Here is a 12,313-nt window from a genome sequence, read left to right as displayed (position 1 = left end):
TTTTTTTGTTTATTTCAATTTTGTTTAATTCTGCTCTGATCTTGGTTATTTCCTTTCTTCTGCTGGGTTTGGGTTTGGTTTGTTCTTGTTTCTCTAGTTCCTTGAGGTGTGACGTTAGAATGTCGGTTTGTATTCTTTCCATCTTTTTGATATAGGCATTTAATGCTATGAACTCTCCTCTTAGCACAGCCTTTGCTGTATCCCAGAGGTTTTGATAGGTAGTGTCATTATTGTTGTTCAGTACAAAGAATTTTTAATTTCCATCTGAGTTTTGTTTTTGACCAAATGATCATTCAGGAGCAGGTTATTTAATGTCCATGTATTTGCATGGTCTTGAAGGTTCCTTTTGGAGTTGATTTCCAATTTTATTCCACTCTGAGAGAGTGCTTGATATAATTTCAATTTTCTTAAATTTATTGAGGCTCATGTAGTGGCCTATCACATGGTCTATCTTGGAGAAGGTTCTGTGCACTGTTGAATAGAATGTGTATTCTGTGGTTGTTGGATAAAATGTTTTGTATATATCTGCTAAGTCCATTTGTTCCAAGGTATAGTTTAAATCCATTGTTTCTTTGTTGACTTTCTGTCTTGATGTCCTGTCTAGTGCTATCAGTGGAGTATTGAAGTCCCCCACTGTTATGTGTTGCTGTCTATCTCATTTCTTAGGTCTATTAGTAATTGTTTTATAAATTTGGGAGCACCAGTGTTAGGTGCATATATGTTTAGGATTGTGATATTTTCTTGTTGGACAAGGCCTTTACCATTATATAATGTCCCTCATTGTCTCTTTAACTGCTGTTGCTTTAAAGTTTGTTTTGTCTGATATAAGAATAGCTACCCCTGCTCACTTTTGGTGTCCATTTGCATGAAATGCCTTTTCCAACCTTTTTATTTCAGTTTATGTGAGTCCTTATGTGTTAGGTGAATATCCTGAAGGGAGCAGATGGTTGGTGAGTTCTTATCCATTCTGCAGTTCTGTATCTTTTAAGTGGAGCATTTAAGCCATTTACATTCAATGTTACTATTGAGATGTGAGATACCATTCCATTCATCGTGCTATTTGTTGACTTTGTACCTTGGTTTTTTGTTTTTTATTTTTGCTTTTTAAACTTTCATTTTTTTGGTTTTATAAGTCCTGTGTGATTTATGCTTTAAAGAGGTTCTGTTTTGATGTGTTTCCAGGATTAGAGCTCTTTTTAGCAGTTCTTGTAGTGGTGGCTTGGTAGTGGTGAATTCTCTCAGCATTTGTTTGGAAAAGACTATATCTTTCCTTCATATATGATGCTTAGTTTTGCTGGATACAGAATTCTTGGCTGATAATTGTTTTGTTTGGGGAGGCTGAAGATAGGGCCCCAATCCCTTCTAGCTTGTAGGGTTTCTGCTGAGAAAACTGCTGTTAATCTGATAGGTTTTCCTTTATAGGGTACCTGATGCTTTTGTCTCACAGATGTTAAGATTCTTTCCTTCGTCTTAACTTTAGATAACCTGATGACAATGTGCCTAGGTGATCTTTTTGTGATGAATTTCCCAGGTGTTCTTTGTGCTTCTTGTATTCGGATGTCTAGATCTCTAGCAAGGCCAGGGAAGTTTTCCTCAATTATTCCCCCAAATATGTTTTCCAAACTTTTAGATTTCTCTTCTTCCTCAGGAACATCAATTATCCTTTTTTTATCCACAAAAAATTATAATGTAAGTTAAAGTACAAATGAGGGTTCATTTTTTTTACTCATCATATTGGCAAAAGTTAAGAAATTGCAAGATACAGTCATGCACTGCATAAGGATGTTTTAGTCAACAACAGACTGCAGATAAGAAAGCAGTCCCATAAGATTATAAGACTGTATTTTTACTATACCTTTTCTATGGTAAGATACACAGATACAAACCATCGTGTTACAGTTGCCTACAGTATTCAGCATAGTACATGCTGTACAGGTTTATAGCCTGGGAGCAAAAGGTTATATCATATAGCCAAGGTGTGTGTGGTGGGCTATACCCTCCGTTTGTGTAAGTACACATGAGGAACATCAGTTATTCTTAGGTTTGGTCATTTAACATAAACCCAGACTTCTTGGAGGCTTTGTTCATATTTTCTTTTTCTTTTTTCTTTGTCTTTGTTGGATTGGGTTAATTCGAAGACCTTGTCTTCGAGCTCTGAATTTCTTTCTTCTACTTGTTCAATTCTATTGCTGAGACTTTCTAGAGCATTTTGCAGTTCTGTAAGTGTGCCCAATTTCCCTGAAGTTTTTATTGCTTTTTCTTTATGCCATCTATTTCCTTGAATATTTCTCCCTTTGCTTCTTGTATCATTTTTTGGATTTCCTTGCATTGGGCTTCGCCTTTCTCTGGTGCCTCCCTGATTAGCTTAATAACTAACATCCTGAATTCTTTTTCATGTAAATCAGGGATTTCTTCTTGGTTTGGAACAATTGCTGGTGAGCTAGTGTGATTTTCTGGGGGTGTTAAAGAGCCTTGTTTTGTCATAGTACCAGAGTTGGTTTTCTGGTTCCTTCTCATTTGGGTAGGCTCTGTCAGAGGGAAGGTATAGGGCTGAAGTCTTTTGTTCAGATTCTTTTGTCCCACGAGGTTTTCCCTTGATGTAGTACTCTCCCCCTTTTCCTATGGACGTGGCTTCCTATGAGCTGAACTGTAGTGATTGTTATCTCTCTTCTTGGTCTAGCCACCCAGCAAGCCTACCTGGTTCTGGGCTGGTGCCGGGGGTTATCTGCACAGAGTCCTGTGATGTGAACCGTCTATGGCTCCCTCAGCCGTGGATACCAGCACCTGTTCTAATGGAGGTGGCAGCGGGGGTGAAACAGTTCATGAGGGTTCTTAGCTTTGGTGGTTTAATGTTCTGTTTTTGTGCTGCTTGGTCTCCTGCCGGGAGGTGGCACTTTCCAAAGAGCATCAGCTGTGATAGTATGGAGAGGAACTGGTGGTGGGCAGAGCCCCAGAACTCCCAAGAGTATATTTCTTCATATACCCTACCTACCCTTTGTCTTCAGCTACCAGGTCGGGGCAGGGCTAGGCGTGTCTGAGCTCAGATTCTTCTTGGGCAGGTCTTGCTGTGGCTGCTGTGGGGAATGGCGGTGAATTTCCCAGGTCAGTGGAGTTATGTACCTAGGGGGATTATGGCTGCCTCTGCTGAGTCATGCAGGTTGTCAGGGAAGTGGGGGAAAGCAGGCAGTCACAGACCTCACCCGGCCTCCACACAATCTGAAGGGCTGGTGTTACTCCCACCATGTCCCCACTAACAGCCCTGAGGCTGTTTCCAGGCAGTGGGCAAGCAGGACTTGAGAACTTGTCCCATGCTACCTGCCTCCCAGCTGCAAAAGAAAAGAGTTTTGGTTCTTCTACCCCTGTGGAGTCTGCACGCTGGATTCATGCCCTCCCCTGAGTTCTAGCAGGAGACACCTCGCCCGATTCAAATTGTTACAAAGTTCAGCTGGAGACTTCCTTCTCCCTGTGGCGTTTTCCCCTGCGCCTCTGGCCGCCCTCCCAAAGGATCCCTGTGGTGCCAGGCAGGAATGGCCTGCTTGGGGACCCTGCGAACTCCCAGAGCCTTTCCCACTGCTTCCTCTACCCCTGTATTTTGCTCGGCCCTCTAAATTGACTCAGCTCCAGGTAAGGTTGGAAACTTCTCCTGCAAACCAGACCTTCAGTTTCCCCAGTGGGGGGTGTGTTCGGGAGTGGAGGGTCTCCCTTTCCCACTTTCGCAGTTTGGGCACTCACAGTATTTGGGGTGTCTCCCAGGTCCTGCCGGAGCAGTCCACTGCCTTCGGAGGGTCTTTGGGTCCTCTCAGGATTCCTGCTTTGTTCTTGCAGTCATTCTGGAGCTAAAATTTCTGATGTGAGCCTCCACACACTGCTCTGTCCATCTGAGTTGGAGCTACAATCTAGTCCTACCTCCCATCCACCAGGATGATCTTCTGTTTTATCTGATGATGAGTCTTCATATAACATCCATACTTGATCATTATGCCTAAGTTTGAATATCTGAAGTGACAGAGAACTACTTTCAGAAAGACTCCATTCATTTTTGGTGAGCACTGAGTATTAGAACATTAATTCTTTCTATTGAACTAAATGTAATACGTCTCCTCGTAGCTTTAGCTTTTTCTGCGAACTGGTCCTAGTTCAGTCTTTTGTGGTTAGTATGAACAGGGCTGATTTGTCTTCCATATTATAATATTTCCAACATTTGAAAACAACTGTATTCAACCTAAGTCTATTTTTTGATTTTCTGTTCTTTTCTATTGATCTGTCTATTAATGGGTCATTACCACAATATTTTAATTATTGAGGCTTTATGATACATTTTCTTTTTTCTTTTTTTTTTTTGACGTTTAAGTTCGGGGTACATGTGCAGGTTTGTCACAAAGGTAAACTTGTGTCATGGAGGTTTGTGGTACAGATTATTTCATCACCTAGGTATTGAGCCTAGTACCCATTAGTTGTTTTTCTTGATCGTCTCCCTCCGTCCATCCTCCACCATCCAAAAGGCCCCAGTATGTATTGTTCCCCTTGATGTGTCCATGTGGTCTCATCATTTAGGTCCCACTTAACAGGGAAAATGTAGTATTTGGTTTTCTCTTCCTGTGTTAGTTTGCTAAGAATAATGGCCTCTAGCTCCATCCATGTCCCTGCAAATGACATGATCTCGTTCTTTTTTTATGGCTGCATAGTATTCCATGGTGTATATGTACTGCATTTTCTTTATCTAGTCTATCATTGATGGATATTTAGGTTAATTCCATGTCATTGCTATTGTGTATAGTGCTGCCATGAACATACACATGCATGTGTCTTTATCATAGAATGATTTATATTCCTTCGGGTATATACTTAGTAATGGGATTGCTGGGTCAAATGGTATTTCTGTCTTTAGATCTTTGAAGAATCACCACGCTGTCTTCCACCATGGCTGAACTAATTTACACTCCCACCAACAGTGTATAAGTGATCCTTTCTCTCCACAACCTTGCCAGCATCTGTTATTTTTTGACTTTATAACAGTTGCCATTCTGACTGGTGTTAGATGGTAGCTCATTATGGTTTTGATTTGTATTTCTCTAATGATCAGTGATGTGGAGCTTTTTCTCATATGATTATTGGCCACATTTATGTCTTTTCAAAACTGTCTGTTCATGTCCTTTGCCCACTTTTTTATGGGGTTGTTTTTTGCTTGTAAATTTGTTTAAGTTCCTCATAGATGTTGGATATTAGACCTTTGGCGGATACATAGTTTGCAAAAATTTTCTCCCATTCTGTAGGTTGTCTGTTTACTCTATGGATAGTTTCTTTTACTGTCCAGAAGCTCTTTAGTTTAATTAGATATCCCATTTGTCAATTTTTGCTTCTGTTGCAATTGTTTTTGGCGTCTTCATTGTGAAATCTGTTCCCGTTTCTATGTCCAGAATGGTATTGCCGAGGTTGTCTTCCAGGGTTTTTATAGTTTTGGGTTTTACATTTAAGTCTTTAATCCCATCTTCAGTTAATTTTTGTATATGGCGTAAGGAAGGGTTCCAGTTTCAGTTTTCTCCATATGGCTGTCCAGTTATCCCAGCACCATTTATTGAATAGGGAATTCTTTCCCTATTGCTTGTTTTTGTCAGCTTTGTTGAAGATCAGATGGTTTGTCAGTGTGAAGTCTTATTTCTGGGTTCTCCATTTTGTTCCATTGGTGTATGTGTCTGTTCTTGTATTATACCATGCTATTTTGGTTACTGTAGCCCTGTACTATACTTTGAAGTTGGGTAGTGTGATGCCTTCGCCTTTGTTCTTTTTTCTTAGGATTGCCTCACTATTCAGGCTTCTTCTTGATTCCTTATGAATTTTAAAATAGTTTTTTTCTAGTTCTGTGAAGAATGTCAATGGTAGTTTGATAGGCATAGCATTGAATCTATAAATTGCCCTTGCCAGTATGGCCATTTTAACGATATTGATTCCTCCTTTTTATGAGTATGGAATGTTTTTCCATTTGTGTCATCTGTGATTTCTTTGAGCAGTGGTTTGTAGTTCTCCTTTTAGAGATCTTTCACCTTCCTAGTTAGCTATATTCCTAAGGTATTTTATTCTTTTTGTGGCAGTTGTGAATGGGAGTTCATTTGTGATTTGGCTCTCGGCTTGACTATTGTTGGTGTATAGGAATGCTAGTGATTTTTGCATGCTGATTTTGTATACTGAGACTTTGCTGAAGTTGTTTATCAGCTTAAGAAGCTTTTGGGCTGAGACAATGGGGTTTTCTAGATATAGGATCGTGTCATCTACAAACAGGGATAGTTTGACTTTCTTATGTTACATTTTCGTATCTGGTAGGACCAGCCCTCATCACTGATCTTTTTCAGGCATTTCATTGCTATTCTTGCTTACTTATTCTTCCTTTTATTTATTTATTTATTTTTTAGAGACAGGGTCTTGATGTTGCCTCGGCTGATCTCAAACTCCTGGGCTTAAGTGATCCTCCTGCCTCAGCCTCCAGAGTAGCTGGGACTATGGCATGCACCACTGCACCTGGCTATTTTTCTATATAACTTTATAAGCTAGTTCTTAAAAATAAGATTTTTTAAAACTAGCATAATATTAAATTTATATATTAACTTAGAGCAGACATGTTTATGATGCTGAATTGTATTATCCAAGAATATGGAATATAGGATGTCTACTTTTATGCCTTTAAATCATATCTTATTTGTTTGCTCATTTTGTACATTTCTTCTTAGGTTTATGCCTGAATATTTTATTTTTTGCTATTTTAAATAAGACATTCTTTTCCATTATATCTTTTAACTAGTAACTGTATATATATATATATACAGTTATATATATACAGTTATATATATATATAGCATATTTATATATATTATATATACAGATTATATATATATAATCAATTTCTGTATTTTAATTTAATTTAATTTTGTTTTATTTTTTGAGATTGGATCATACTCTGTCAACCAGGCTGGAGTTCAGCAGTCCAGTTATGGCTCACTGCAGCCTTGACTTCCTGTGCTCAAGCAGTCCTCCCACCTCAGCCTCCTGAGTAGGTGGGATTATAGGTGTGTGGCACCATGCCTGGCTAATTTTTAATTTCATAGAGACAGGGTCTTGCTATGTTGCCTAGGCTGGCTTGAATTCCTGGGCTCAAGTGATCCTCTTGCCTCAGCCTCCCAAAGTGCTGTTCACCACCATTCCTATTTTAATTTTATATGCTGTGACTTTACTAAATTCTCTTACTGTATTTCTCTCTCCTCCTCCTGCTGCTCTTCCTCTTACTGTTTTTAGTAGTTTTTCAGTGGATTCTTTGGGGTTTTCTAGATACTTAATCAAATCACCTACAAATAGGGATAGTTTTACCTCTTTCTTTTCAATTCTGATACTTCTAGTTGCTTTTTCTTGTTTAATTGTATTGAATAATTTTTCTAATTCTTCTAATTCAATATTAAATAGTAGTGGAGATAACAAGCATCCTTTTCTTGTTTCTGACTTTAGCAGGAATGCCTTTAGTGATTTACCTTTAAGAAATATGCTGGCATTGGAGCTGATTTATAATTTAATTTATTTGTTCTTTCTTCAAAAGTCTCAGATATCCACCTTGGGTCATTTTTCTTCTACCTTAACCTTTAGAATTTTCTTTAGTGAAGATCTCCTGGTGGCAAACTCAGTTTTTGTTTGTCTGAAAATGCCTTTATTTCACCCTCATTCTTAAATTTTTTTTTGCTGGGTATGCTATTAATTCTGGGATGGTATTCTTTTCTCTCAGCACATCGTTATTATTTTTACTGTTTTCTGGATTTTGTTGTTATTGAACTGACCATTGAGAATCCAGCTGTCAGTTCCTTTGAAGTGAATTCATCTCTTCTTTCTATTTTTAAGATCGTCTTTTTGTCTTTGCTCTGATTAATGTGGAGACGGATTTTCTTTTCTTTTAAATTTTGCTTGGGATTCTCTTGATTTCCTGAATCTTTAATTTGGTATCTTTTGTTAGATCTGGAAAATTCTTAGTCATCTATTCAAATATTGCCTCTACTGCATTTGCTCTCTTCTTTCCTTCTAGAACTCTAAATGAATGTGTGTTGGAATCAATCCCCCATGTCTCTTAACCTTCTTTCATATTCTCTATCTCTCTATTTCTCTGCATTGCATCCTGAATAATTTTTCTGGCTTACCATCCAGTTCACGAATTTGCCCTCCAGTTGAATTTCATCTGCCATTAAACCTTTCTGTTGAGTTTTTAAATTAAATTGCTGAAGTCCTATTTGATTCTTTTTCAAGTCTGATCATTTTTGTAATCTTTCTCTCTTTGCTCATATTTTCAATCTCTTATTTCTTTAAATAGGTTAAATATAACTTTTGTAGTCTGTTTGATAATTCTAATATGTGATATATCTGTATAAGAATGTTTATTACAGCATAGTATAATAGCAAAATACTAGAAACAATATGAACGTTGATCAGTAGGAGATTAGTTAAATACAACATGGTACATTGAAATAATGGAATTCTATGCAGATAAAGTAGATGTTTAAGTACTTAAATAAATATAATCCGTGATATATTATTGAGAAAAACAGATTATAGACTATAAGATATATTATCTCATTTATATTAAAATGTTTATAGATGCAAAAAGCAGTCTAGCAGAATATTCAGCAAATGATAAAAATTGTTAACTCTGAGAGTTAAGATTCTTAATTCCTCTGTAGTGTTCAAATATTTTATAGCAAGAATGTTATCAAGAAAAAAGTATTTTCATTTTGTAAAAATATCCTAATACATTGTGACTATTTTTCTATACTATATACATATTTCTACAGCATAATTTAACATTGCTATAAAGTATTTTGTTATATGGCTTACACCATAATTTATTTATGCATTTTCCTATTGTGGGCATTGAGCTTATTGCTAGCTTTTGCTTTTATAAATATTGCTGCTGTAAACACCCAGAGGACATTTTTAAATCTATATGAGTAGACTCCTTTGAGGTGTTCAATACTGATGACTCCTTCTTTCTTCTCTTTTGGCTTTCCTTGTGGCCTCTCATACTTCAGAGGCTACTTCTGGCTGCCTTTTCAGGCTCCTCTTTCTTCCCTAGCATTTTATTTTATTTTTTTCAGAGGTTTGAAAATCTATTATTGTTTTCCTTGAGTATAGGCTTTTGATTTCATCTGATTGTTTTTTTTTTTTTGAGGCAGCAATTTCCTATTTATTTATTTTAATTGACAAATAAAAATTGTATATATTTATTGTGTACAACATGATGTTTTGAAGTATGTGTACAATGTGGAACGGCCAAATTATTTTTCTAAAAATAACAGCTTTATTGAGACACAATTCATGTAATATGTACAATTTAGTAATAGTTTGTGGTATATTCACAAAGTTGTGCAGTGATAATCACTATTGAATTCCAGAACATTTTAATCATTCCCAAAAAGAAAATCCATACTGATTAGCAGTCACTCAAATTTTCCCTTTCTTCTCAGGCCCTGGAAACACTACACAGTTTCTGGCTCTATGGATTTTCCTATTCTGGACATCTCATGGAAATGGAATTATACAATATGTGGCCTTTTGTGCTTATTTCCCTAAGCATAGTGTTTTCAGAGGTCAGCCACATTGTTGCCTGCATCAGAACATCATTCCTTTTTTCTTCCCAATAGGTTTTTGGGGAACAGGTCATAGTTGGTTACATGAGTAAGTTCTTTAGTGATAATTTCTCAGATTTTGGTGCACCCATTACCCAAGCAGTGTACACTGTACCCAATGTGTAGTCTTTTATCCCTCCTCACCTCCCACCCTTTCCCCCTGAATCCCTGAAGTCCATTGTATCATTCTTACGGCTTTGCATCCTCATAGCTTAGTTCCCACTTATGAGTGAGAACATACAATATTTGGTTTTCCATTCCTGAGTTACTTCACTTAGAATAACGGTCTCCAAATGCCATTATTTCATTCCTTTTTATGGCTGAGTGGTATTCCATGGTGTATATATACCACATTTTCTTTATTCACTCATTGATTGATGGGCATTTGGGCTGGTTCCATATTTTTGCGATTGTGAATTGTGCTGCTATAAACATGCATGTACAATTATCTTTTTCATATAATGACTGCTTTTTCTCTGGGTAGATACCCAGGAGTGGGATTGCTGGATCAAATGGTAGATCTACTTTTAGTTCTTTAAGGAATCGCTACACTGTTTTCCATAGATCCCTAGCATTTTATGTAACTGGGTTACTGTCTAATTCTCTGGCTACTTCACAAGTTTGCCTTTAGGATATAATTTACTTTCTTGGCTTTAATTAAATGCAGATAACTGTCAGATCTCTATTTTTAGCCCAAATTCTTCCATCTTAAACTCCAGATCCATATATTCACCTTCTTGCTGGATATTTTCACTTGAGTATCTCAGTGGTGCCTCCAACCCTCACAGCCTAATCTGAACTCATCTCTTTCTCCAAACCTATTTATCCAATTTTGTTCATTGTCTCTGTGAATGGCATTGTCATCTCTCTAGTGGTCTAAACTGTAAACCAAGTGTCATTCAAGATGTACATTTTCTCTAACCATCCCGTGTCCATCCAGTCAATCACTAGGACTTGCCTCTTAAATATCTCTTAAATCCTCCTTTTCCTTCTCTTCATTCCCGCAACCACTGTTTTGTTCATGCTCCTTTTCTCTTCCTCTGCTTCCCTTTCTTCCTCTTCTTTAAAGCTATTCTCCTGTTGCTAGAATGATTGTTTTGAAATGCAAAGCAAATCAGCCAATTTATTAGAGCCTCACTGCCTTCAGGATAAGAGCCAATCATCTCCCTGGCTTGACAGTCTAGCCCTTTCTCTATGATTGCACTCCTATTCATTTGTCTCCCAGTTTTTGTCCTATTGAACTATGCTCTCTCAGATCCAGTCATGTGCATGGAACATCCTCTGCCCAGAGCTTCTTCTTTTCCTTTCCCATCCTTCAAGAAAAAACTCAAACATTATCTCCTTCAGGAAACCTTCCTGACCAACTCCCTCTTTTACCCAGTCCACTACCTGGTCTAAATTAGGTGCTCCTACTATGTGAATGTATGCATTCATTGTATTTTCTTGTCCATGAAATTATAAGTTTCTTAAGGACAGGGACTATTCTTATCAACCTTTGTATCCTTGTCACTAGCACAGTACCCAGCTGCAGGATTAGTGCTCATTAAATATTTTGAACAAATAATTGCTAATATTTATATACACCATTTAATCATAATATTGGTTCATCTCACAGGAGGCTGTAAAAGAATTCATTGAGCCTGAAATAGACGAGTCTTTTAAAGAAGATGAAGAAGAAAGTAAAGAGGATAGGAAACTTCAGGAGGAAAACAAAGAGAGAACAGAAGAAGTAAGATTATTTGGTATTTGTTTTTCCTCATATATACATACGTACATACATATATATATATATTTTAGAGACAGGGTCTTGCTCTGTCACCCAGGTTGGAGTGCTGTGGTATCATCATAGCTCACTGTAACCTCGAACTCTGGGGCTCAAATGATCCTCCTGCCTCAGCCTCTTGAGTAGCTAGGACTACAGGCATGCACCACCATGTCTAGCTAATTAAAAAAAATTTTTTTATAGAGATGGGATCTTGCTATGCCCAGGCTGGTCTTGAACTGGTCTCAAGCGATCCTCTTACCTCAGCCTCCTAAAGTGCTGGGATTACAGATATGAGCCACCATGCCTGGACCCTTTATATGTATATATATATATAGTGGGGGGAAAATTATAGACACACACAGACAGTGGAGAATAGAAGTAGGTGGTCTGAGTGAACTCCAGTTTCCTTCTTTTCCTCATATAGATTTAGCCAAACCTGCAGAAATATTTATCTTTGTCACTTTATTTTCAGAGGAAGGGATGTTCCTTTTCCCTTCTAAATCCAGCCATTCTCATTAGCCTCATTTATACCTATATTCCTATTAACTACACTATCTATCTCTCACTCTGGTGCTATTTTTTTAGCCCTTCATTGCCACATTTTTCAGACAACACTTTAAAACTCCGTATTTCCACTTCTTCAGCTCCCATTCTGAGCTGCCTTTTGCCCTCCTCCCAGGCCCATCACCAGACCTCTCCTCCCTTTACCCTGTCTCAACCCCTGCAGGGGCATTTGTAGTAATAAAAACCCTTCCTGGGACATTTGTAATAATACTAATAATACAATGATTACCAAAGATTGAGTGCCTATCATGAGTGATATACTTTGCACATATTATCTCTTACCTATGCAACACAACTTCAAGGTTTATATTATTGCCCCATTTTACAGATAAGA

The 12,313-nt window shown here is 37.6% G+C and overlaps 1 protein-coding gene across 12 annotated transcripts in view; it reads left to right on the top strand.

Moving 5' to 3' along the window:
- Nucleotides 1–12,313, top strand: part of AXDND1 (axonemal dynein light chain domain containing 1) — a 198,564-nt gene that overhangs the window by 157,818 nt on the left and 28,433 nt on the right. For all 12 annotated transcript variants that reach the window (XR_008523274.2, XM_054550597.2, XM_054550603.2 and 9 more), the window contains one exon: nt 11,266–11,379. Coding sequence is in view for 11 of the 12 variants with exons in the window: in XM_054550597.2 (XP_054406572.1) it covers nt 11,266–11,379 (114 nt within the window). In the remaining variant the exon portion in view is untranslated. Of the gene's footprint in view, nt 1–11,265; nt 11,380–12,313 lie in introns of those variants that run through there.

This window comes from Pongo abelii, chromosome 1, assembly GCF_028885655.2.
Source record: "Pongo abelii isolate AG06213 chromosome 1, NHGRI_mPonAbe1-v2.0_pri, whole genome shotgun sequence".
Taxonomy (NCBI): Eukaryota; Metazoa; Chordata; class Mammalia; order Primates; family Hominidae; genus Pongo; species Pongo abelii.
This window is presented reverse-complemented; position numbering and strand designations above follow the sequence as displayed.